The sequence below is a fragment of the Morone saxatilis genome, unplaced genomic scaffold (genome assembly GCF_004916995.1).
Source record: "Morone saxatilis isolate NCDOM2014 unplaced genomic scaffold, NCSU_SB_2.0 Contig15, whole genome shotgun sequence".
In the NCBI taxonomy this organism is placed as follows: domain Eukaryota; kingdom Metazoa; phylum Chordata; class Actinopteri; family Moronidae; genus Morone; species Morone saxatilis.
The window spans coordinates 7,705,336-7,732,830 of record NW_023339707.1 but is presented as its reverse complement, the minus strand read 5'-3'; the positions used below and the strand labels follow the sequence as shown (position 1 = coordinate 7,732,830).

Below are 27,495 nucleotides of genomic sequence, written 5' to 3'. Positions count from 1 at the left end.
TCCTTCCATTTTCCATATTTGTTTATCCCTCCTCCTCCTCCTCCTCCTCCTCCTTCCCTTTCCATACCACACAAGTCTCCTACAGTAGCCTATATAAGCCCCCAAAAGGCACTCCAGGCACTTCTCTGATGTATTAAGGTGGAAACCAGAGGTATGCAATGAAAAGAATAACAGCAGGAAAGTCAGGAATGTAGGAAATGTAGGTTCAAAGTGGTCCAAGCAGCACATTTTTTCAGAAAGAAGCTCACACACCTCATCCTTGCATCTTTTATCCAGACTACTGCTCAGGGTTTACACTGTATATGTTAACACTGAGTTCTAAATGACTTCTTATAGCTGTTTTCTGTTTGTATTTAGTCCAGAATTGAATAGTTTTGAATATGGTTGCACACTAGCAACATGTTTTTGTGTCTATATGCTTTTTTCCTCTTTGAAATAGCCCCCTGTCATGGTATTTGCCTTGAGGTTTGGTGTTATTATTACTCCAATTAACAGCAATCAAATTGGCTGTTTTACTTCATTTCTATGTAGTGTCCTCTTGTCTTGCTAACAGTGGCATTACAGTGATGACTGATTTATTGCTGTGGCAGCATATACACACATTATGATTTCAGCGTTCAAATTCAAGCGGCTGGGAGCTCAAAACAGAATCAGACATGGAGAGATCTTTGCCACCACTTGGATCAGTTGCAAAAATGTGAGTCCATGTAACTTTACACCACTCTGGTTAGAAAGCGTTAGATGTTTGCTGCATTTAAGGCCACATATGTATGTCTCTAAATGAAATGGTTACTGTAAATGTGTAAGCACCATCCTGCTCATGCATTTATCTATGTTTTCTCTGGGTTTCCACTCCCCCGCGCTGCCTTACACAACTCCTGCCCTTTATTGTTGGTTACGGAGCAGCTCCACACTCTGCACACGCTTGCAGCTTCTCGATATTACTCCACAACATCCAGCATCATCCCACACAGGCTGAAACGGCCTCACCTCGGCATCCCACACACTCCGCTCTCTCTGCAGCACAGGCCTCAGTGAAGCTGCCTGCTCGTCTCTGAGTGCTGTTGCTGTTGCTTTCTGTTCTTCAACCACCAATCCTAATACTAATGACCAGTGCTGTACTAATTCATTAGGATTAATTAATCCTGCAATTACAGATTGACACATTGGATTTCTATTGATTTCTGGTGAGCGACAGTGTTTTGATGCAGTGTTTATTTGTGGCACACAAAAAAAAAAGACTGCAGCAAGTGTAATGAGTGTATTACAATGAATAGTATTGAATATGTGTTTTATTGCTTATGAATTCAACTTTTAATTAACAAGAGTAGAATTGTGTTGCTTGTTTCAAATGTCACAGTCTCGCTTTAAAGATGATTGCTAATGTGCCTTTGAGTACAAACCTTTGATGTTCATTGCCCCAGATAGTTACATTTTCTGGTTAATGCATATTGTAGCTAAGACAACTCATTTCATTGTATTAAAGTGAAAAAAAGGAGCAGTTAGGTGCCTTGCTCAAGGGCACATCCCACCTTCTGGTTCCCAAGTGAAGTCCCTACAGACTGAGCTGCCGCACCCAATAGTGATATTGGGGTTTGTATGATACTCAGTCATGTTTGTTGGCTCTGGTTCATGATCAGATGAAGCTCTGTGCGAACTCATCCAATCAAAAGGGGCTGCTGTGGGATTTTATTGTTGTAATGATCTGTAGCTCTGCAGCACAAAGATTTAAATACCACAACAACATGCATCACTGGTAAACAATTATCTATATTAATTGCTATACCTGTCCATCAGAACCCATCATCACCAAGTACGTTGCTGTGAACTCAGCTGTGAACATCAGGAGTGAAGTGGGTTGAAGACGTGGGATTTGAGGGTGCAGCTTGAATAACAGCCGCTGCCTGAGTGAACCTCCACATTTCAAGAGTGGCTGGTTCACATTTCTAACCTAAATCTCCAGTTTATGCAACTCCTCCCATTAGGTACATCTGCTGTAGGCCTCCAAAAGTGAATATATTCTCACACTCCAGCAGGATGTAACGTGACTCATATTTGGGTTGATGAAATGTTAAAACATTTTTTTATTTGATGAGTAATAGCTACACACTTTCACAATTGAAGAATAACTTTACACCTACAACAAGGACAAATGTTAAGAGTCAACTAGCTGCAATTTGTTTTTCTTACCAGCTTTTCTTAATGGTAAACATGATTTGGGAGGGAATATCAAATTTAAACCATTCCATTTGTCTTAAATTTAGCTTTCCTTCTCTCGACTGTTTTCTAAATAATCTCATGTTTCAAATCACTTGTTAGTTAATGCTACTCGTGTGTTGGGTTCAGCCAAATAAATGTTCATTAAAAGCTGATAACAGCACTCCATTTATACTTCATGTGTATTGATTGAACTTAAGAGCTCTTCCCCGTCACCCCCCTGAGACCACAATTAATAGGAGCTGTGTGTTATAGAAAGTAATTTATTACACAAACCAAAGCTAGTTTACAAATACAGTTTCCAGTCCTGTGCGTGTGTATAGTCTAGTATGAACAAACCCACATTTCATATTTACAGACTTTGCATACAGCTTGGTTTTCCTGTTCCTTTGTTTACATCACTGTTTCAGCATCCAAAATTAGGATTTAAAAATACAATAAAAAGAAATAAAAATGATTTGTACATAATAAGGAGACTTACATTGTTTTTCCTTTTGTCTTTTCAGCCAAGTTTGTGTTTTAAAACAAACAAACAGAAAAAGAGCCAGCACATGTGGTCCTAGCGATGCTCTAGACAGGCAGCCGAGAGGCCAGCCTTTCTCCTGACTGCCTAACAACAGCATTTGGCAGGGATGATTGACGGGTCGTTATACCCAATTGTGAATCATCAGAAAAATTCAGGTAAAGCACGTAAGAATAAACTAAAGCAACGACACATAAGCAGTCCCCTAGTCTTCCACCTCCTATTTTAAATACTGATAGACAACATATTTATGACTTTTTTTTTTTTAAAAGCAGGAAATAAAAGTATAAAAACAACAACACAAGACTAGGTTTCTGGAACAGGCTCCTCCCTGTAGGCCAGGAAGAAGAACAGGAGGGTACAACACTGTCAAGAGAGCCTGAATCTGGCAGTAAAACAAACAGAAGAGTCAGGGGGGGCTGGTGGCTGATACGCCCCTAATATGACTGGCCACCCTTAAAAAAATAGCCCAAAATGAAACATGTCCAACATAGGGCATGTGGTTAATTCTCTCTGCTAATGATGTAGATTACCTGCATGTTTCACCCCAAACTCTATCCTGCTGCCCAACCTGACCATTCTGGCGTTTTCATGCACAGTATTCTGGATTAAAAAAAGGTCACGTCACTGTGTCATGTTTGTCTTTCAAGTTAAACTGTTAAAGCAGATGGCAGGTACCAACAGCTAACCGGTAAAGGCAGACATGTATATGGTGGATAACGTGGTATATCCCAGGCACCTTTTTTATTTCCTCAAACATGAACTAGTTCTGGTTATTGTACATTTGACCTTTATACATGCCTATGCAAAAGAAATTAATAGTCGTTCATCCCAAATATGGAGATCAGTGGTGTGCATGTAAACGCAATACTCTCCTCTCCTTGTTCTTTGTCCTGGTCTAAAACCAGGGGAAGATGAGCACCAGCAGTCAGCTATGTGGAACAGGAAGGGATGGGAGCGGAGCCATGGCAGAGTTCGCTCACGTTGTACTATGCAGGGCAGGGAGCCACCTTTGTCAACCAGTGGGACCACAATTCACCTGCCACTTCCACTGATTCAGTCCAAAGAAGGCTTTTAAATGTTCAGGTGAGAGCCGATCACTTCCTAAAGTAGACAAACCAACCTCAGTGAGGATGCACCAGCGTGAGGGTAGCCCCGACGCTGAAGGCGTCAAAATGCTGCTCCTCTGGAAGTAAACCGTACACAGCCCTCTGCAACACTGCTATGGTAAGATGCCCAATATTTAAAGCAGCGACTGGAACACAGGTGGCGATGAGAGGCCACTTTGAATTACAGATCCGATGATGACGCACATGTACTTTAAAACCAGCGCTGAGGGCACACTTTGTCAATTTAAACTGAGCTGCTGTTCATCTGCAAATTACAGAGCGTCCACTGTTAGATGGCTGAAACAGATCATCTCAGAAAGAGTAGGGCTCAGTTTGTTTGTCACTGTGAGTCTGTAAGCACAGGATTAGCCACAGTGAGAGACTAAATGGCACTGAGCTAGACATGTGAGCATGCAGCTCCACGGCTCTCTGATAATACGACACGTACGACCCGAGCACCTGACAGCACGTGACCATTTTTTTTTTTAACACGCTAGATCTCAGGACACTGAGACACACAACTTTTCTAACTGCCTATTCCACGAGCTGATCAACCTGATTTAAAGCACCATTTAGAGGGGCAACAATACAGTTTACTGGTGATTTGTCTACTTTTGGGGCTGTTCAAATAACCTGCCCAGGTAACTACAGCATATAACAGGTACGCTTCAATGTGCAGAACTATGAAAACTGCAAGTTGTGCCCTGCTTTGGTGTATACAGTCATATCACGGTCACACCCAAGTACTGCGCTTCGGTCTTTCCATCCCTTCGCCCTAACTCCGGGTATGAACACCTGGGGATAAATAGTCCACTGGCGGCCGTTTACAGTGGTACTCATTTACTGTGCTATCTGTGTGCCCTCATACATCTGTCAAGTCATCCAGGGAGGAAACTTTACCTTTTTTTTTTATTATTGTTGTCCACACTGAACAGTCACTGGAACATCCCATAATTCACCAGCAAATTTATCAGTTTTCCCAGTCAGCTAGGTTTTTTTTTTTTTAAAGGATCTCCTAATGATCTTCGTCAGTGTAAGTGGCTTGTTGAAAAGACAATATGTACCAGCATTTGGCTGGTGGCTGGTGTAAATTTCCCACCTCGATGGTAAACCCACAGGTGAGGAGCCCAATGGTTTACGGCGGTAGTCATTTACTGTGCTCCCTCCTCCCCTATCCGTCCATCCACCCACCCGTCCATCAAAGCTTCCCAAACCCAATGTCCCAGGGTAAATTCAGTCCAACAAACAGCCATTTTACAGCGGTAGTCATTTACTGCACTCTTTTCTTCCCCTCCCTCCCTCTCCCATCTAGTAATCCCTCCGTCCCTCCCGAGCCCTAGCCCCGGGTACAGTAACCCAGGGTGAAAACTGTCCAAATATGTCTGCCGTTTTACAGCAGTACACATTTATTGCTCTTCTTCCCGCGGCGGGCCTGCAGCGCCGCCCTGGTGGCCATCTCGAACACCTCCCGCACGCCATCCTTGGTCTTTGCAGAACACTCCATGTAACCGAACGCTGCAATGCGGCCAGCCATGTCCCGGCCCTCCTCTGACTTCACTGGCTCCTATTGGATGAAGAGAAAACCAATCATTTCATTTATGAACACATTCACTGTGCCTCTGAATATTCACACATCTAAAAGATTACTACCTGACTGACTGCTCCGTACTTCAGTCATCAATGACACAGTTAAGTGGGGGAAGGTATTTCTAAAGCTAGATGCATGCATGAAATGCTAGATAGTAATAAGACAATAAGGGGATATTTTATGCCCAAATACATAAATATAATAATATAAATATAATAAATTGTAATATGGATAAAATACACCTTACACCCACATCATTGCACTTAGTTGGCATCATGTTTTAATGCCTCGTGAAAAAGTCTCCACCTTAATAAATCTGTCTAAATGCGATTAATCTCAACATGCCCTCATTCACTCAAAAGAAGCCCATCAGCAGAACACCCAAAATGTAACAGACCTCTCTCTAATTAAAAGAAGACGTGTCTGAATAGTCATTTGAGCCAAGCAAAAGAAGAATTAAGTTACCTGCTTCATCTTGGCCAGTTCTCGGCGCGTGTGATCATCGTTGCGCAGGTCTTTCTTGTTTCCTACCAGGATGATGGGAACGTTGGGACAGAAGTGTTTGACCTCTGGGGTCCACTTCTCTGGAATGTTTTCTGTGAAGGAAGAAATAGATCAATAAAGATTGGCTAAAGAACATTTTAATTTGCGTGCATGTGTGTCCGAGGTCATCTTGGTTGTTAGACTAAAATTCAATGCATTACAGTAGAGGTGGTGAATCTTTACTACATTTACAAACTGTCTTGTAACAGATGGGCCACCACAGCTAAAGAAAGAAAGAAAAAAAAAAGGCGGTATTTGCATATTTTCCAGTGCAATGGACCATGCTCATTCTTGCCCTGCAATAGTAGAGTTGTTTATCTTTGTGCCTCTGTGTGTATGTCTCACTTTAGGGAAAAACAGGAAAAAAATAACCTAATCTAAATAAATCTATTAATCCCAGAAACGTATAGGAAATGATGGTGCTACTCCTTCTTGCTATAACTGAAAAACCACAAAAACTGACAATAGAACCTTTGTATAAAAGCTATGCGAGGCTGCAGAAGTTAACCTTATCTTTAAATTAACAGGTAAATCTCACAATGCCACCATTTTGATTAGACTAACATTTATAAAGTATTTTAATTTAAAATGTGAGTGACTGCAAAGATAATTAGCCTCTGAAGACAAGAAGAAAAACACAAAGAGCCTCAATATCTTCACTGAGCAGCGAGTGTTCAATCCAATTTGAAAATACGTGGTCAGCAAAAACACGCTTAGAACAGAAATGTAATGTCACAAGAATGGTCATGTGAGACAATTCTAAATGGCCAGCTTTAGCACAATAAGCCTTTGTTTTACTACAATTATGACTTCCTCTCATTTAATCCTGTTTAATTAATGTCTGGCATTTTAATCATCTGCAGCTTTTACCACCTTACTTTACGCAAAGCACTTTACATATGATCAGGGAAGTGCTGTTCATAATCCTTATGACAGAAATGCATGGCATGTTATTGTACAGCACGGCTGCCTGACACTGCATGACAAATGATTTGTCTCAATGTGTGTTGCTGTGTATGTGCAAATGTAAGTACTTCCTTTACAAGTTGTATTAAGAGTCACAACAGGATGAACACGCAGACCCCAGAAATAACTTGATCAGAAAACGGAAAAGCCGGGGAGTGCATGTGAAGGACCGAGGCGTGGTATTTTAGGGCACCATGATGTGTGTAGGTGTTGGTCTGCGCTCACCCAAGCTGTCGGGGCTGTCTATGGAGAAACACATGAGGATGACGTCAGTGTCTGGATAGGAGAGAGGTCTCAGCCTGTCGTAGTCCTCCTGACCCGCAGTGTCCCAGAGAGCCAGCTCCACCTGACGCAGCAAACGGAGGCATTGGAGGCAGGGAGATGGAGAAAGGGGGAAGGGGGAACAAGGAAAAAGGAGGGAGAGAAGTTAATACACCATCTCCGTTCTGTTCAGCACAACTTTCACTTTGAAGCCCGCAGATAAATGACATCATAAACAGGGACTGCAGCAGACCTCATCCTGACCAGGGACTATAAAAAGGACAGATTTATTTTCTTATTCCGCTAATAAAATCAGTTTCTGCTTTTATTTATTATGATCATTTCTGACTATAAAAAAGGTGGAAGGCAGAGAATTAAACATTATACATTTTAGGGGGAGTATCTCTGTAATGCTGATTCAGTTTTTGGCAACCTTAAAGTGGCCTATTTTATCACTCAGATGTAGGATTTTTTAATAGTTTGAATTTAAAATGTAGTTTCCATGGAGATATGGTTCAAGTTAGATTTTTGGGCTTGAAATTGACATATGATTATGATATTGATTATTTTCAACATTCATACATACAAGAGCTGCTACACATCAGGCAGTCCAATTTTTAAATTCATTCAATAAATACAGAGCTGTGTCAGTGCATGGGTGAACAACTGTATTACTGTCTGACAATTAGCCCTAAAAATTAATTCTAGTGTTTAGCATTTCAGGGATTGTGTGGCCTTTTTTCCAGTGTCAATTAGCAACATGTTCATCCTTAATAAATTCTCTGGCAAAAGGCACTTAAGCCTCGACAGTACAAAATGTGACAGTGACACATATATTCCTCTCTGAGCAGATTGCAAAGCTAAATAGGGAAAGGAAACCAGATCAAGACATTTAGAGTAGCCGAGTCCTCCCTCAGCAACACAGAGGGCTCGAAATCAACCGGCCAATAAAGACTCAACATCCCAGAATCCCATTAACCCAGAATGAGGTCGTGAGGGTTTATGACTGATGAGTTGGGCTGGATGCTGCAGGTAGGCCGAGTGGCACACAGTGCAGTACAGCACGAACCACAAGGAGTCCAACGGCACAAGACAATCCATCCTTCTGATTTCTGAATTGAATGATGAAACACAGTCCTGACCCCATCATGTGCTGATTCTTTTAGGGGTAGAAATGGTTTATCTGAATGTAGAGTGAACACCATCATCAATGTGTCCATCTGTATCCACATAGGATGTGTATGCATTGCTATAAAATCCAATATAGAACTAGAGCCCTGGTTAGCCTGAGTTAGCACAGCAACTGACAGTATTTTAGATAAAACTCAGACTCTCACACACCTAAAACATCTAGAAATATTTTGACTATTAACTTCAAGGACTGTGACTACGCTCACACAAAAGGAATCTGTAGAAAAAGACCAGACTTAGCAGATGACTGCTGCAATGTGAGATGTGAAAATGGAACAGCACAGTTTTATCAGCACTTGCTCACTTGGCCCTGAAGGTAGAATTAAAGCGTTGAGCATGATTAAGCACCCAGGGAACAAAATTAGCCCTGATACCAGCACAAAACCCACTGCGGAGACTAGGAGGCAGGCCTGTGTTGTGACAGTTAGTAAACCCACGTAGATTACCCAATAGTGTCAGAATAAGGTGCAAATTCTGTGTCTGGATTTCTGTTTATTTAAAATATTCAGCTCAGAGTCATTAAATGTTCACCGAGCAAAACAGTCACATTCAAGGTTGTACAACAGCCTTGAACATGATCAGGTTGGGATCACTCCATCTACCCAGAGGCACCACTCTCGACGCGACATTAAACGCAAAATCACCCCAATTGTCTCACCTGTTTGCCGTCAACCTCAATGTCAGCAACATAGTTCTCGAACACGGTGGGGACGTAGACCTCGGGGAACTGGTCCTTGCTGAAGACGATCAAAAGACAGGTCTTCCCACAAGCACCATCCCCCACTATCACCAGCTTCTTACGGATGGCTGCCATCCCTGAAGGAAGACACAGAGGAGGAGGAAGGAGTTTAGGATCAAAGACACATGAAGAGCAACTATTACAGCAGAGCATTTGAAAAGCCATCCGTGTTTGGAATCATTGGGGGGAAATGCACAACAAACAAATAACATTTGTGCATGCAAGGACCCGTCCAACTACCCATTTTAAACAATAAGAGAAGTGGATGAAAATAATGGTAAGCGTATGAGCTGAGTGCTGTTGCATTGTGCAGGTGCATCATGCAACACCATACTTGACACGTCTAACCACAAAGCTGGAAAGAAGCCGTTCACAGCGCTCTCAGGGGGCTGTGAGATGATTCATTGAATCTGAACAAAAAGTGTCCAAAGACAGAACTGGATTGGTCTTCATATTTGTGAAAAATGCCCTTTCTGTAAAATAAGGTCCTGTGAACCTCGAGGGCTATGCAATAATTGAAGGGCTCGTCAGCCAAAAGGGCTGAGGACAGCATGTGGAAATGAAAAGCTGAAATCACAGAAACATCGTGCACTCCGGCAGCTGGACCCATACTAAGTTAAAGACCGCTCCCCTTTGTTATAGATATCAACATTATGAGCATTAAGTACGACAGCAGCCTCAGAATAAGTGTGGGTGCAGTACTATGATGGTGACGTCACATTTATAGGCACTGCAGGTCCCTGTCCCGCCCTTACACAACATACAGGTGTCAACACAAAGAGGCCATTATGGCAGAGACGACAAGACGCGAGCTACCAGGAAGCAGAATTTAGCCCAAGTTCCAGTAACTCATGACAGTAAGAGAGCCAACAGACGTGTTAGTGTGGGTGTGAGAGAACAAGCTTGCCCAACTGAGTATGGGGAAGTTGGGGCAAATGAGTCTCATGTAGTCTTGTGTCACTGGCCAAGAGCAGCTTGGATCACTCCATGTTGGGAAATGACAGTCTACAAAAAGTCACAAACACAGGAACTGGGTGGAAATGCTGGGAACTTTCTATTGAAGTGGACCCACAAGCTTTGGAATTATTGCGTTCTCGCCGGTGTATAAACTATTGAAAATAACCAGAATCACGGTCACATTGTACCAAAATGGAGGTGAAACGACACATAAAAACAGGAAAACAGCCATTTCCCTTCATACATGAACAGGAACTGTGACCAAAAGACTATTCGCCGGGTGCGGAAACAGAGAATCACTTTATTCACCAAGCACACATCAAACGCACCTCATTTGTCATGGTGGCAGTGCGGCAGAGACATAGCTTCACACTAACACAGTACATGTCCTGTGTACTTACTAAGTGCACAAGGACAACAGGAGCTCACATAGAGAAGGCAATAAATCATAGCGCTGACGGGTTGCTTCCTCCTCGATCTGAGAAGGTGCTGCACTGTGCTGTGTCAGTCACGTTCTTCAACCCCGCCATCTCCATCAGTGAGTCAGCTGGAGGTGCGGGGGATCATAACATGGCACTACCACAGACCGGCTTGAGGTTCAACTCCCTGTCTTACTTTTTGGGGTCTATGAAATGACTCCATTTTTGGCGTATTACTGCAATGACTCCCTCTAATCTTGCATAGGAAGATGCTCTGGCCCCAAACAGTCTGCCTCACTTCCCCTTGAGTCTTGTGTCGTTTTATTTTTTGTCCATATAGCAGTTTTTATACGACTGGCGTTTTCAGCTGCCATTAACCGTGTGCTGCCTATACTTTCTTCAGCTTCTGGTTGAGCACTCAGTCCCTTTCTGGTTAAAAGCCAGCCTCTTTCTAAACCACAGCACATTTGGACATACTTCCCTGGTAACGTGTGACCCTGAAACGTATGAAGAGTACTGGGAGGTGCTGCAAACATCCTATATATGGTAGATGAATACTCTAAGTGGGACAATGGTGTCAGAAAGATTAGACCATTCCCTCCATGAGTGGAGGAAAAAGGAAAAGACAAAAATGGGGGCAGCTGTAGCCTAGAGGTGGGTGTACGGTCAATGTGTGAAATGGTTGACCAGCGGCTGTAATGGCTAAATAACTATTTGCCCTCCTTTCAACAAATGATGCCTATAAGCAAGTTATTAAACGCCACGAGTTGTTTCTTTAGAGCTGCTTAACAACCAACAGTCTTAAGGCCAATAAGAATACAAAGCTTGGTTTCATTGTCAGTATCAGAATAAACATGTCCAAGTTAGTATGCAAACCCCTTTCTTGCTACAAAAAGATAGAGGAAAACTATCAGGGGCAGAATTGAGACAAAACAGGCGCAATGTGCTTAAAAAAGGCAACACAACAGGAAAATCTCCATTAGCGGTGGAGACTGCATGAACTCTAGTTTCACAGGAACAGGGCAACACAAAGGTTTTAAATAGACTCTCAGACTCAAAGTCTTTGTAAAAGCAATCAACAGTGTGCACTGTCCCAAAGTCAGCCTTTATTTATTTGGCCCGATCGCCCAGTCCTACAGCTGCTGAATACATGCTGAATATGTAAACTACTGGCTGTGCTGAGCACATCCACAAACAATGCAAGAACAGGAGGTGCAAAAAAGCTTCAGCCAGTTGTTGATGCATGGGACAAAAAACCTGAGTGACCGTGATCAGTTTGAAACCAGACTACTCCTCTTCTTAAATCCAAACATTTTCCAGAGAAAGCCGACTCAAAACTGGAGCTGCACCTACAAACACAACGTCACATTACCACAAACCACACACACATCATCTGGGCCTGTTTCATTGGAAGTGGTGCATGTGGAAAGTCATGGATGTGACATCACGTTGTGGTAATGATCAAACATTAACCTTTAGGTGCAGAGATTTGAAATGTTTACGTATGCCATGGAAATAAAAGGTTTGTAATGCAAGCTCTGTTGATGGCCTCAGTAACAGATGTACTCCCCCGATCAATTATAATCCTGGTAGATAATAAGGACCAGGCTACATGTGCAAATCTCCAGCCCACCTGCATGTTAGCCAAGAGACCATGAGACAAAACTAAGAGACAAACAACGGATAAGGAGAGAGCCGGGGATAACCGTAACAGGATCAAATGAACAGAGGATAAAACCTGACAATGAAAACAGCAGGCCGACGGCTGGCAGCAGGGGGACGCCTTCTTGTCAATTTCTAATTTATGTCATCAACCGACTTTCCCAGCAGGAAAGTTTTATTCATGCTCCACATACACACCGAACACACACCGAACACACAGAGCCAGCACGATGCAGCTCCTCCAACTCTCCGTCGTCACTTAGCTTAATAAGCAACACCAGTTTTTTAAACAAAGACAACGTGTGATAGGTCTTGTCTTTCAATCTCGTCTCCACTTTTGGGATGGTTAAACATCCTGTAAACTGTCATCACGTCAAAGTCACACAGCCAGCAGTCTGACAGCAGGCCCGCCAGTCAACCACACACACAACACTGTTCTGTGGTGTGTTCACTGATCAATTGATAAGTGTTAAGTGATAGTATTCATTCAGCATTGTTTCCTTGTATGACACAGCTTTAAATGCAGTATTAAAATAGTTACTGTGTGCTCGATGATTCATCAGCCTGTCCTTTAGAAAACCCCACACAGGCAACAGTTGCACCTAAAAGTCTGTGTGTGTGTTTATGGAAATAGGGAAAATACCCAACGCAGCCTTCAGCGTGGAAAATGAGCCCCAGCCTAATGATGGTTGACTGACTGTCGGCTGATAAATATTTCAGTCTCTGACAGAAACTTGGCAGGTGCTTTTCTTTTCACACCTGACATGCATCTTTGTGGGCGGTGACATTTTAAATGAAACCCATTACTGTGAGAGGCACAGAACATTATTATTTTTACCACACGCTTTATGGACAAAACAAAACGCTGAATTAAAAATATAAAATCTCTCTCTTGAGGAAGCTGTTATCGATGACAGCTCCACATGTGTGCTCACAGACATGTCTGGGATCATGAATTTCAGAGTTTCAGATGAATCACATTGGGCCTAGAGCCAACTGAAGCAGTCGGTCCACCTTAGAACAAATTGCTACCAGGATCAAGTCAAACCACAGGTGCAAACATCAATGCCACATGTGACGCCTCAGTAAACCGATCCTGTTAATAAGCACCGCCGTTTGTGTTTTAAGACTAATACTTCTAATCAAAGCAAAGATTTCAATAAGTGGACCACTGAGACTATGATGCGCAACTGCTTTTATGGCCAAACTGATCAATTGGCCATCTAATGAAATTGGATATAGTCAATCACAGTCATCTTCCTCCATTAAGTGGAGGAGAGGATATGGCTTTAGTGAACAGCTTCAAGGGTGACAGTATATAAACCACATTGGATCTGACTCACCCGCTCCCCTGCCTGAGGTGCTGCAAACAGAGCTGTGGTATCTTCTAGAGGACTAAATGCTTTTCCACGTTGCCAAGAACAACATAATCACACAAACCTTTCATTTACCCCAAATCACAAAATATACAATCTGAAATACTAAGCTAATCTGTTTAAGTCTGCTTGCAAAGGTGTGTGGATGTCACATATATTGACAATGAGCTACACGATTAGATAATTGGATTTGACTTATTCTGTTTCTTGTCTTTCCCTTTGTTATACAGTTCAATTAGAACATTTTCTTAATGTTACCACGGGTGAAATGAACAAGAAATACATCTGCCAGATTGACAATCAAGTACACTAGCCTACTGCCATTAGACTGTCACTTGGCTCTAGCTTTAATTCACTATAGAAGAAAAACACCAACTCACACCCAGAATATTGTCACATACACAAAAGAGGATGACAGAGCTCACTGACTTACTATCACCCAACCCTGGGTGGTAAAATGGACTCTTACAACTAGCGAACCGCAGCCAATGCACAGAAAAAAAGTTGTGTGTTGTGCCTGTGAAAGCGCCCAGTGTTTAGTCAAACATTGTTTTTAAAGCAGCTTGCCACTGGGTGGGTCACCAGAAAGATGGCGTCATCACAGAGGCAACAGATGGCTAGTGTGTCCGCAGTGGAAGAATGGGTGGGTGGCCCCGATCCAAACTAAACACCAGGCGAGACCCACACATTTCATACACCATGAGACTTCTCACAGGCCACAATGATACCTGACTAAACCTCATGTTACACAACCATTCAACTTCCAACCTCCTACATGTGGAGACTGGCTGCTCTACCACCAGAGACCTTCTGTACAAAGAAATAACACGGTGATGCAATAAAGTACATTGATTGGATTATTTGTTCCTCACAGTTTCTGGCATGTTACCTGAAAATAAACATTTAATATATAACTACCAGTACCAGCTACATAAGCAGAGGCGTTGAGCCGCCTGGTCAGCCGAGGCAGGTCAAGAAAAAAAGCCTCATTGTTTGGCTACGGCTGGATCGCCAATCTAGGCCAGTCTGTACGCTCCAGTTTATAAGCACTACTTAAGTTTTCGCAGTTTACCAACAGCCCTCGACACAGTCTGGCCGTGGTGTTTTGGTCAGAAGACTTTCCTACACTTAAAATACAGTAGTTTTGTCCTCGCCACAACTGTGCGGCAACTGCGGAAGCGGCGCTGAAATTGAGGTCGGTTAGGGGGAAAAGCTAATTTAGCTACCGTCAGCTAACCTCGCTAGCTTTTAGCTTTGATACCGCGGCCTCTCAAAGCTCCCGGACAACTTTTAAAATAACCCTGTCCGCTTTTAAACTGAACAATACGACAGACGAGGCTCTTCGCAGCGGCCTGGTGTTCCAGAAAGTAGTTTACCTGCAGTTTATGTGGCTAGCAGTCGGATTTTTCAGTGTTTCCCGGAGCAGAGTTGCTTCGCCGACCAGTCGAGTCTCTCGCTGCTTCCTCTCGTCTCGATCTGATACAATGAATTACTTCACGGGAGCGCGCCGCCCGGGTTTGTAGTTTGTAGCTGGGGGGGAGGGGTGACGGGCACGAGCATGAGAGCCACACCTGCGCGGGCACGAGGTGTGTGAGTTTCAGGCTCGTGGACTGTATGGAGGTCTGTAACGTTAGTACAATTACGTCGAGCTGTAATATAAATGTAACCAGAGGCGGGCCGTACTATCAGGCAAACCAGGCATTTGCCTGGAGCCCCGGGCAACACTAACACTGAACACAGTATATTTTTTAGATGTGGCATTTTCATCATGTGTGTTTAATTGTAACGGTTCTATTTTAATCTACCAATATATCGCTTTGTATTGCTGGGTTTATAATTACATCTATCTATCTATAACACTCACTATCTGTTGAGTATATTACCTTACTGCTGTTTTTAAACGATTGCTAATTTAATCTTCTGGCTAAACCAGTGTTTATTTAATGGTCCAGTATAAATGATATGCTGGGATTATGCCCCCACTGTGATATAGATAGCTTTGAGACAAGTGAATTATTCCCGTAATCAGAGTTAATTGAGCCCATCAGAGCGAGCAGCTCCTCTACTGTGGTTCATGGCTTTGCCAACAGTGAAGCTGTAACTTTCTGTCATTATAACTGTCCAAATAGTGGTCTGTACTTACTGCTCCACCTGCTGGTCGGTTGGGGTAACTGAGCACATTCAGAGAACTGGAGGACAAATCATGTAAAATATTGAGAGAAAAAAGAAATATGTTAGTTGTACAAGGACACCTTGTAAGGCCGAAAGGTGTTTAATTGGTACTGTTGATACTGTAATTGAGTAATTGAGACTGACCTGAAAACAGTAGTTGATGGTATCATATGAGCTTCCTCAGTGATGAGTTTGCCCAGTTGTCTTGGAACTGTAGATATTTAAATTTCCATTGTTGTTGACAAAAGTACAGTATAATTGAGTGCCGTCAGTTTTTGAATTACAATTTTTTTAGTAATTACTAATAATTAGAATAACATTTCTCCTGTCATAGTCCAGTCAGAATTATATTTAACTTGAATTCATGTCCTCATATAGACCGTTGTTACTACTTTTGACAGTATCAATGAATCAAGCAATTAATGAATTGCAGAGGCATTGGTTAGTGGCCAGTATATATTGAACATATGTTGAAGTGCTCAGTCTTTTTAAGAGTATCATACTGGTTTAGTATTCCTGAATATAGATTATTTCATAGTTTGTATTAACATTAAGGTAAACTTACGACTTATGTAGGCTATTCTAGTACTCTTTCCAACCCTCTTCATTATTTTGTGTCATACCACACTATGGCAGTCTCTGATTCAACATTCTGTATGTTAGAGAGTATACGACTGAATTGTTAAAAGGATGACTCTATATTGACTGATTCATCTTGTAATACCACCTGTACATACCATGAACACGTGTAGTATTCATTTATCTGGGCTTATCAAATTTGTGCCAACTACCCACTTAACAAAAAAGTGCATTATTCAAATTTCATGTCAGTATGATAACTTTACAAATATTCAGGATCTGGTAGACCACTCACATTTTCTCTTCTATAATTCTGTAGAATAAACTGTGGGATGTAATGGGTCCAAACACTGAGCAACCCCACCTCCTGTCCTTATTATAAAATCACATATACATCCACAACGGGACATTAAATATCACAACAGTAACACAACAAACAGAAACACTCGTTTTAATTTCATACAATTGTCTTTTATTTCATATAGATAAAGAAATATATTTGAAAACTAAAACAGAAAAGTCTGTGCAACAGCCACAGTAAAGAGGGAAATAGACTGTCATTAGTAACAACAAGACCTGTAGGTGTGAAAGTAGGGACAGATAAGGAAAATGAAAGTAGTGAAAACTATTAAAAAAAACTAAAACATTGCTGTGAATGAATTTTATGCAATCTGTCATTCATTTTAGGGTAGGAAAACAGCTTTCATCCACAAGTCCTGGAGGCTGGTGTCACTATTTCACCAAACAGTTATATTTTAGGGAATGTGTTGCCTGCCAAAGTGGCTAAAATATAAGTCAAGCTACCAGAATACTTGAATATAACACTTAAAAAATTCAAATTCAACCATTTCAAGTGATTACTGATTTTGCAAATGTAGTCACGTTGCCGTGTCGACTTATTACTAACTCGACTTACTATACATATAAAGAGATTTCGTAATGGAGCCACTGCTTCTGAAAACTAGAACAGAAGTGTTTCCAAAAGGAAAGCACAGAGGCACTATTCAGTGTAGTGTTACGACCCGTAACAGTAGCAACATATGAAGCACTACAGAAATGGCTACTATTAAATTAGTACCTGCAAATGAGGACTGGCAAATGAACAACTTTTAAAAACTAGTATTTTAAATTGTTGGACCTTTTATTTCCTGGTTGCATTAAAAGCCCATTAACTTTGCGTAAAGATCGGTAACTCGTACAACAGAAACTGGACATCCAAGTGGGACGTGATCACCAGTTAGATGCAGACCAATCTGCGTCATCTGTTCTCTCCGTCGGCCACAAAATTTAATTGTTTGGGTAAAAGTGAGAAAGCACCTGCTGAGGTTTAAAAATAATCTACCTGCCTGTGGCGTGTCTTTAATAATGACAAGAATCTGGTGTACAGGAAAAAAAAAAACAACATGTATGAACAGTGTATGCAGCCAAATTGCAATGAGAGCATTTTAGCGCTCGTTCATTGACTAAAAGGGTTTGACAATCCCAGTGACAGTCCTGACATCATTCATTATCCTCACCTGTAGCTTCTCTAGTTTGTCAACACCAACTGTAAATTGACATTATTCACAAAGACAGTATGTGATTGCATTCCTTTCTTCTCATTTAGGATGTTTACAGCCAGAACAAATGGGAATACAGAAAGAGAAAAAAACAAAACAAAAGGGAACGGGGACGGAGAGGATTGGCTGAAAGTCAGACCGCCAGGTTCAATCTGAAATCTCAAGACTGCCAACTACAACATCCCTACGCCTTTTAACTGATCATTACACAACTACACCAGATTACACAACTTCACAGTTATCTTCAGGTGTCCATGTTTGAGTGTGTTTTGCCGTATTGTTGTATTTTTACTATGTGAGGCAAGCTGAGTTGTGCAGGCAGCTAAGCTAAAGAAATATCATGCTATTTCCAGAGTAACTTGCAAGAACAACAATACTGGAATGACACCATAAAAGGGTGACATGTTCCTATTGCTATCAGTAATTACTGTATGTACAGGTTGGTTTGGACACTTTCCCTCCATTACTACTGTGAATACTTCAGAAGTTGCAGTTTGAGATTTCAGATATTTGACTGCAGCTCAACCTTCTCCACTCCGAACGACTCCATTCATATAAATACCATCACTCATTCATATGTAATTAAAGAATGGCCCCACACGTGCAACGCAAACTTCTTCTTGCTAAAGTAAGAGCACAGTGAAATGAGCAGAAGGAACAATGAGAAACACAGGACAGAACACACAGAATTTCATCACTCTAATATGGCTTATCACTTCCCGTACATAACACGTTTCCGTCAGGTGAAAAGCAACTGTTTCTCGAAGCTTGGACTTCAGAATCCAAAATCAAACTCTACATATTTAATGTGAACTTTCCAGACTTCATAACGTTAATCTGGAACACACTGTCAGCATGTGTTGGCAATCTAGGGGGACAAAATCAAAGCCATTGCAAGTTTGAATATCAGACTGCTAATGTGATCTTTTTTTTTTTTTCCCCTTTCAATTTATCAGGTGGTGTCAGTGTTATCCCAGGAACACGTTCCTAATCTGGTGTCATGGAGTCGAGTCATACAGCACTATTTCCTCTTTTTATCAAAATGTGATGTTCTTCCTCAGAACTACACTATAAAATGTGTCAGCCAACAAGTTCAATTGAGACTGTCTGTGGGGTTATTGTTTCCACAGAACCCCAAACTTATTTTCCTACATCATCTACCACAAATATGAATAGAATGTTTACACAGCATTTCTGGGCTATTTAAATAAGGCTGTTGATAAATATGAATATTCTTTTCTGGGTGCTCAGCTTTGGAATTTATTTGGATAATAATTAATTAATAGTGCAGGTCATAAATACCTAGCTGTCTTTTTTTTTAAACATTGAAACTGATGGTTTGGTCCGTTTTTGGTGACAAATGATCAGCAAAGGCCACTGCAAGATTATTCTTCACAAAGAAAATGTCAGATTATTAAATATGAAAAGCTTTAAATTTAAATTAAACATGTAACAGCACATTTCTGTACTTAATCCCAACATTTTGCATAGCCCCCGGAATCAAAACCAAACAGCAGTGACCATCAATCAGATTGCTTTAAGTGTCCGAGATGGTTTGTGGAACAAACACATTGGCTACCTACAAAGACACAACAGCTGTCAGACCAGGAACAACCTGCAACTTAATCTACGAGGCCACTTATACAGGGAAGAGGGTGGGGTGAGAGATAAAACGGACGTTGCCTTTGGCACTTTAACCTCCTTGTTAAATATGAAAACGCAGAAGTGTGGTTCTTTTTCAAATTTGGAAACAATTTCAACCTTGGTGATCACAAGTTCACAAGTTGAAAAAGTAATTCATCAGATTGTCATTGCTGTGATCCCAACGTCTGAAATAATTTATTGGCTGCAACTGACTTTAACAGGTAGGGAATTGGGAAATCAATGATTTGGTCATCACCATAATAGACTGCGACATCCACAGCGATGGCTGTCTACAAAATGAATGAACCACTGACCTTTTTGGTCTGCACGGAATTTACCCAACATTTTATATGAAACAATTTAGCTGCCCATCAAACTGCCACGAAAATGATTCCCCGCTGGCCCTGAATGGCACTGTGATTTTAGAAAGTGCAAAGGATGTGACTGGGAAATACTGGGCTGACTGACTGATCAGTGCAGACATACTCCGTCTACAGAGTCATTTATCCTCACGAGTCAGTGTCTGGGATACAACAAGAGTCTGACACCACAGAAACTCTGCATGTGCAAACCTTCTCTGCCTTTGTAATGGTGCTGAATGACTAACACAACCATGACAGACTACTGCATCATATGCACCCAGATACTTGAATAGCTACTGCTGATTCTTGTATCATTTCCGACCCCACAAGAGTGCAGGATGATGTTCCAGGAGTAGTTAACCAAAAACTCCCTCAGCAAAACAAGAATCATCATCCCCCAGATGTGTGTGTGAGTGTAACGCCATTAACATGTCTTATTAGTGCAAAGAAACAAAGGGTTTGGATTTTGTTTAGAGATGAACAGACCCAGAAGAAAAAAAAAAAAAAAATACAATTGTTCTCCATTGAATGACGTATCAGGGATTTAAAAAAATGGGTACATAGTCCATTTCTCTGCCTGTTGTTCCAGAGAGACACCAGGCGGCTAATGAACCTGGTCTGGAAAACTCTTTTCACCTGGCACCTCTTCAAATCTTGAAGTTTTGTATCATAGTTCATTAGCAGGACAGACCTGCAGCAGCTTCTTTCCTCGGGTCCAGCAATTGGAGCTTTTCACACTTCAACCTCCATTACACACCTGGTTTTATATTTAGAACCAGCGAACCAAAAGCTAATGTCCATTGCAGCCAGTTTTTCAACGCTGGTGCGCGTAGAGTCGGCCTTTCATCGAGAATTCGGCGCGCGAGTCTCTGTCATTGGCGGCTTTCTCGTGGTAGACTATCAGAGAACAAGTGTGGCTGCTCCGAAAAAGATTTACAAAAAGAATATTGTACACCCATCTTGTTATTTATTTAGAAAGCAAGAGAGAGAGACACATGAAGCAGTGGACAGAGCTCTGCAAGTTGGAATTAAGTCCAGACAAGACAGAATTTCGTCGTATGCGGGAAGGAGGAGAAGAATTAAGTATCCAGTTTGCCCAACTACACTGAGCATTTACAACCAACATGTCTGAACTGAAAGCACTGTACAGTTACCACCCCTTTGGGCTTCACAATGACATTGACAGAGTGTTTGTGAGCGCACAGGCTGTGTGTATGAACTCGTCAAAGATGTTGTGTGTGTTGGCGTGTGTGATATCGAGTGTGTGCCTAATCACGGTCACTGAATATATTTGTATACTAGTCAGAATACACTAGTAAAACCTGCCAGTGACACCGAACGGAGCGTGCTTCTGTACACGTGTGTTCTATTTGTTACGATCTAGAAGGTGCATCCTCGAAGCTGATAATGCTGGACTCTGGGTGTTGCGCTCCGCCCATCGATTGCGCCCCGCTGCTCTGTGACACCGAGGACGAGGAGGTGGAGGAGAGGGAGCCGCCGATGGGTCCCCCTGCTGATCTCGCCGCGGAGGAGGGGTCGCGCCCGCCCGGGAGTAGTGGCTGTGTGTCGGTTCTGACCTCTTCGTCGTCGTCATCTTCCTCGTCGTCCATGCTGGGCCAGGCAGACTGGTCCTCCACGCGCTTTAGGCGCTCGTTCAAAGCCTTGAGGGCCAGTTGTCTGGAAGGAAGAGGGAAAGAGAAGCATTAGTCCACCGGTACAGCTGTGTTTCAAGGGAGGTCTGCTTCTGATTGTTTTGGTGCTCCCACGTAGATGATGCTTCCAGAGCATCACTGTGCTTCAATAAACGTAATCTGTTTTGCAAACATAACGTCCTAAACATGCAGCGCACAGGGTGGGCAAAGCTGCAGCGCCACTGGAGCAGTTTTGGGGGTTTCAGTGCCTTAGTTAAGGGCACCTGGTGCAGATGAAAGGCACAATAAGTAGCACTGAAAAGGTTGACTTTTGAAATGTATCTATATAAGTTGAACTGCTGTCATGTATTATGTTAAATACTGCCCTATGTAGTGATCAGAGTCAGATGGTGGGACCAATCTATATCTGTTGCTAAATGCCATCTAACAAAGAGGTCATAGTTCGAATAATATGTGCATGTTTCAAATGCTCTGTAATACTAATAATATAATAGCATTGCAAATCTTATGTCTCCACGTTGTGATCAGCTTACATTCCTGTGGTCATAGATTCAAGAGAAAAACAGAGACATTCTCATTCCCTGCCTTGTGAAGTGTCCTATATAATAAGAACAGACTGGTGTAGGGGTGAATTTCACAATAAAAAAGGTATCCAACTACTTAGCTGGTAGTAAAGAAAAAAAAACACTTTTCGCCAATACTGTCCTTTAATGCTGGCAAGATCATTTTTGGAATTAAACTCATCTTTTGTTGATTTAATCTCCCCACTTACGCTCGTGAAGTACCAATTACTTTTCATATAATCACCATAACGTTCATTTCCCATTCGGCAGACCTCTCAATCACTAGCTAATCAAAATGACGCATTTACAGAGGCCTTTGCCTCATTCACATAGCAGCCATATTTTGTGCGTAATCATGTAAGAAAGAAAACACTACCCAGAAGATAAGTAGTAACGCAGACTGAAACATACTTCCAGAAAGCAGCTACTGGATAAAAATGTAAATGTAATGATACATAACCTTTTCCCAACAGGGAGGCTTCAAGGTGCTAAGTGCTAAATGTGCTCCCACACATTAAACAGAGATATTGAGAAAAAAAAAAAAGTAATTTCAGGACAATTACAGGAGCACAGGCTGATACGTGTGTTTGTGTCTGTGAGAGAGAAAAATGACATCTGTCCGTAACCAAATCTGTATGACAGCTTGGAAGTGTGTCTGCCAGACAATGGAACAGGAGGGAAAATAACCTCTGACAGCTTGAGAGTAGGTGTAGTTTGTGTGTGGCAGAGCTTAGGCCTGGACATGTACGAACGGTCTGACTGCAAAAGAGGACAGCGGCTCAGCGAACCTTCCCTGAGTAAATAAAACTAAAAACAACACTGTTTCATGTGCTATGTCTCTGGTTTGACTATATGGGCGTGTGTGTTTATTTTATTTCTCTTTTCCATTACTTGCCTGCATTCTGGACTACTCAATATGGGTTTCTCGTGACAACAGTTATAGTTTTAATAATAATGTTACTGAACAATAGTTTGCTGATGAACATCATGTGATAGACAGAAAGCTCTCTGGAACAGCTACTAAATGGACCTCGAGGCGAGACTATTCTCAGCAGCTGTTTCCCAGGTCAATAATGACCTTTAAACCTCAACTATATTTTGTATTAAAGTTTAAACATCCCCTCCAGACATGTATCATGACACATAGTCTGCTTGGAGCAATATAGACATGCGTGTCTGATATATTTATTTAAAAAAAAAAGCATAATTTCCACATTAAAATTATTAAAAAAAGGCAACTACTCCTACCTCATTACAAGTTCCAGAATCTATGAATATACACATTTTATTAGTTTCTAAAGTTTTTCTCTTGGACAAAAGATGTCTCCGACTTCACTGTAAAGTCCATTCTCAGTGTACGTGCACTGGTTTCTACATCACACATACGTTACGGGCCCTGTTTGTGATGTTACAAATCATGCCTGCCCTTAAAATCTGATTTTCAGCGAGCACACAGAAACTTTCCACTTTGAGCAGATGAATGTGAAAACATCCTCCCAGTGTCTCAAACTCTGCACATCCATCATTCTGCACAGTGAAGATCAAACATCACACTGGAGGAACAAGAAAAACCACATATTTTTGAGTATTCAGTATTTCTTCTGACTATTCTTTTTGGGTGAAAAAGCTTCTGAAACAACAGTGAAAGTCTGATGACTACAACATTTTACCAGATGCTTTTCTGCAGCTGGTCACAAGGGAACCTCCATCATACTAGACCCTAATTGGCCTGTCAACAGATATCTGATAACGCGACGTATGTATGCAGATGGCAAACTCATTCATCTTTGCTTTGACTCACCTTCTTCTCTCTGCGTCTTGTGGGTCCGTCCCTGGCAGGCTGATAGTGATGGAGGAAGGCGCCCCCACGTCGTATCTCTTCACCATCTTCCTGCACACCTTTATCTTCACCAGGGCGGCGTGAACCAGCCCCGCCAGCAGCCCCACGGCTGGCTGCAGTGCCTCAGGGAAGAAACTAGCGAAGGCAAAGTGGTCCGACATGTCCCCGCGGCCCCGGCTGTGCCTCTGGTAAAAGCGTAGGTAGACCCAACCGGACAGGGCGCCATAGCTGTACGCAGCCAGGGGGGCAGAGCTGTCCAGCAGGCCAGACAGGCGCAGTAAGGCCAGGAGGAGCAGGACTAAAGCTGGTGCTGCTTTGAGTCTCACCTGAAATGCAAGGGGGAGACAGATTTAAGTGTTAACATAAATCCTCAGGGGACATCAAGGGACAGCTAACATTTTGTCCACAGACCACCGTGGCTGCCAGTTCCCACAATTCACTCAAGTCAGCTAGATTCAGGAATTGGAACACCGAACAATAGCTGGTTACATGCCAGAGTGGCAGGCGGCAGTCATAGTCCAAATGTACCAGCGTTTTGGTTTGGTACATTCCCTAACCTGCTCAGCTGAGATGAGGGAGATTAGAGTGAAGTAACCCAGTTTTATACAAACTCACAACAAGCAAAAATAATGGCAGCTAAAAGCAGAGCGGCATAGTAGCTTAAGAGACACATTAGGAATGTGTAGCTAATGTGTGCTTCAGCAAAAAAATAGAGCCTTATCTGCACACTCAGTATAAGCTGCTCTGCATTAGAGCATCAGATTTAATCTTACAATGTAAATTAACAGATCACACAATTTGGAAGAGAATCACATGTCTAAACCAGAGGAAAGGGCCAAGTAGAGCAAACACTCAACAGCTCAACCGTTGGCCTGTTGGCCACTGGCTTATGTGGCTGTAATAAAATAACATCATCACTGTATTTGACTCTAATTTGACTGTCCAATATGCGAGTGCTCACAAAATAGTTTATATTCATTACCACACCAAGCAGCCATAAAAACAATAAATGGATCCCAAAACAAATTGAAAAGCTTTTGTTGAACAGGTAAATGACAATACAAACACAGAGATACCCTAGCCTGGCATGGCCACACTAATTTACAAATGCAAGCACTCGCAGATGTGTCTGGTCCCCAGGCTAGAGATCCCGAGAAACCAAGTCACACTGGCCACCAGCATAAAACACAATTCAAGAACCTGGGACCAGACACACTGGGACACTTTTCTATACAAAGTCATTCAGGAGATATAAATGCTTTTGTTGTTGTTCTTCTTCAGTCTGTTAAAAGTGTTGATTCAACTCAGTTGTCTTTCTTGAACCTTTAGTTTATAGTGAATATATATATAGAGCCAATAGTTTATTCTAATAGGTGTTTTTCTCCAAAGTGTTACTAACAGGATGTTTTCACGCAGAGTCACAAACAACCCCCTCAGGGCAACATTCCTGAGTGTCAAATGAAAAAACAAATATTATGGGCATCACCATAGCGCTGACATACAGACAGGTGGCAAATTAAAGGAAAAACATGACGAATGCAGATAATTTGATACCGGACACAGAGGGGTCATTAGATAATGAAGATGGTTCCAGGGACTAGGAGGTTTGTGTTGGTTTTTCCTTTAAATTGTCAGTAGTGCTGTAAAATGCCTTTCTTCTGTCGACACAATGCTGTTGGTAAATATGCATTGAGTATTTCACTCTAGGTTATTAATTATGCACACGGTAAATAGTCACTGCTTCTAAGACAAACACAGATGGTTTATTGATCTATATAGAACAGTGTTGTAACTCAAGTATCTGGCACTTTGGCTTTACACTGGGAAATCCTCTTGTTCCTACTCGATCCATTGTAAAATAATTTAAACTAAAACAAGTACATTTTATTCTATTTTGGGAATATACTGGGGGTATTCTTTATGTGCGCCGGCTATAATCGGACGCAGCCTTGTTTATGTACCCGTCTGAAGAACTAGTGGTTAGTATTCCAGTGCTGTTTACATTCTTGTTGGGCTACACTCTCCATTTAACTTTGCTGGTCTAGTATTATTTACAGGCTCAAGAGAGGAGCAGACCCTTTGCCAACAAGCATCAACAGAGGGCAGAAATTACGTTTTTATTCTCACCTGTGGCACTCTCAGCACTGTAGTATCCCCCATGGTCTGCTTCAACGCCACCAGGACACCTCCCAGGAACCCAGCTGCTCCGTGGATACGCACAGCAAACAAGAAGTCCAGGTCAAAGGTGGCGACATAGGTGAGGAGGTAGGAGAGGCCGGCCAGGAGGCCTGCAGAGACGTTGACCACTGCGAAAAAGATCAGGAGCTCCAGAGCACCCCACAGAGGCTCCAGCAGGCGCCCACAGGCCATAACTGTCCCCACGTTGGCCGCCACGCCCCAGACGTGCTGCTCCACCACCCCATAGGTCACCAGTGTCCACACCCAGAAGTTTGGTGGAAAGAGGTAGCCCGGGGTCACCCCCAGTGAGTATGGAGTGTCCACGGCCCATGACAGCAGATAGAGGAGAACCACCACAGCACTTATACTTTTTACCACCACACTGGTGCTGGCAAGGGCAGCCAGGAAGTGCTGTCGTGCCACCGGCAGGTAACGATTCATTGTGGTCTGTTCAGTTGAGGATCTTTCTTGAGCAAGTGAGCTCAAGAGAGCGATCAGCAGATCAGTAGCTTCTGGTGCAGCAGATGTTGGACGCTGGTGTGGGATTATTAATGCCAAGCAGAACAGGTGACACCTGTATGTCCGGACAGCATCAAAATCCACACTTCTCTGTGAGCCTTCATTCGGGATACTGTCTTTGAGGTGGTTAGATAGCTTTGGTATTCAACTCGGTAAGGTCAATTGTTCTTGATCGAACAAGGTAACACAACTTTGGCTGCAGTAGATAAGCCTGAAGATGTGATAACCTCAGCTAGTAGACCTGCTGATCTAGCTAGCTGCCTAGCTGGCGACCTTCAGTCGGCGTAGACAGAAGGAGAACAGGCTTACATATGACCACCAGCTAGCAGGCTGGCGGTGGGAGCCAGATATGCAAATGTTAACTGAAACAAACACACATAAGTGCACTTCTTCAGAGGACCGCGGCTGATTTAGCTTGTAAACACAGGAGAGCTAATGTTAGCTATCTGTCAAACTCAAAGCGTCTTGAGTTACGCTGATTTATATGAGCCAGGGAGGAGCAGGAGAGGTTACGTATTCCTTTGATTAGAACATAGGGAAGCTAGCGACGGTAAAAGCTGGTCGTTTAAACCAGCCCACGGAGCTCCCGTCCCGGACCTCTGCGCTCTTTCGGCCCGGTGTCTACCGGGCTAGCCCGAGGATTTCCCGTGGCTAGCAACAGGCCTTCAAAACAATGTTAGAAGCGCGTCTGAACCAGCGTCGATTCGCGTATACTTCACCGGGTTTTCATACTACCGTAGCTTTGTTCGGTTGTTCAGTTGTTCTTCCGTCTTTGGACAGCAGGTCGCCGGAGGAAATGATATTGTGTTGAGTGGCACTCCTCCTCCCAGTAACACCACTCAGATACTGACCTGCGCTGCCTGCCACCGTCATCAA

The 27,495-nt window shown here is 42.5% G+C and overlaps 2 protein-coding genes across 2 annotated transcripts; both read right to left on the bottom strand.

Moving 5' to 3' along the window:
* Nucleotides 1-2,464: 2,464 nt before the first annotated feature.
* Nucleotides 2,465-15,085, bottom strand: rhoab (ras homolog gene family, member Ab). Its single transcript, XM_035657147.1, has 5 exons — nucleotides 14,928-15,085; nucleotides 9,057-9,214; nucleotides 7,172-7,292; nucleotides 5,903-6,033; nucleotides 2,465-5,413 (listed from the first exon to the last, which is right to left on the bottom strand). Exons 2-5 carry the CDS (start codon nucleotides 9,210-9,212, stop codon nucleotides 5,240-5,242), a joined length of 582 nt encoding a protein of 193 aa, XP_035513040.1. The 5' UTR covers nucleotides 9,213-9,214; nucleotides 14,928-15,085; the 3' UTR covers nucleotides 2,465-5,239.
* A 1,666-nt stretch (nucleotides 15,086-16,751) lies between these two features.
* tmem115 (transmembrane protein 115) lies at nucleotides 16,752-27,495 on the bottom strand. Its single transcript, XM_035657146.1, has 3 exons — nucleotides 26,050-27,495; nucleotides 23,884-24,248; nucleotides 16,752-21,544 (listed from the first exon to the last, which is right to left on the bottom strand). The coding sequence occupies exons 1-3, from the start codon at nucleotides 26,539-26,541 to the stop codon at nucleotides 21,241-21,243; spliced, it is 1,161 nt and encodes a 386-aa protein (XP_035513039.1). The 5' UTR covers nucleotides 26,542-27,495; the 3' UTR covers nucleotides 16,752-21,240.

Excerpts from the sequence above, each read along its gene's own strand:
- tmem115 (XM_035657146.1), bottom strand. The coding sequence starts at position 26,541 with ATGAATCGTTACCTGCCGGTGGCACGACAGCACTTCCTGGCTGCCCTT. Across the intron at positions 24,249-26,049 it reads CAGTGCTGAGAGTGCCACAG|GTGAGACTCAAAGCAGCACC; the intron begins GTGAGAATAAAA and ends CTTGCATTTCAG. Across the intron at positions 21,545-23,883 it reads CAAGACGCAGAGAGAAGAAG|ACAACTGGCCCTCAAGGCTT; the intron begins GTGAGTCAAAGC and ends TCTTCCTTCCAG.
- rhoab (XM_035657147.1), bottom strand. The coding sequence starts at position 9,212 with ATGGCAGCCATCCGTAAGAAGCTGGTGATAGTGGGGGATGGTGCTTGT. Across the intron at positions 7,293-9,056 it reads TTGAGGTTGACGGCAAACAG|GTGGAGCTGGCTCTCTGGGA; the intron begins GTGAGACAATTG and ends TTGCTGCGTCAG. Across the intron at positions 6,034-7,171 it reads AGACAGCCCCGACAGCTTGG|AAAACATTCCAGAGAAGTGG; the intron begins GTGAGCGCAGAC and ends CTTCCTTCACAG.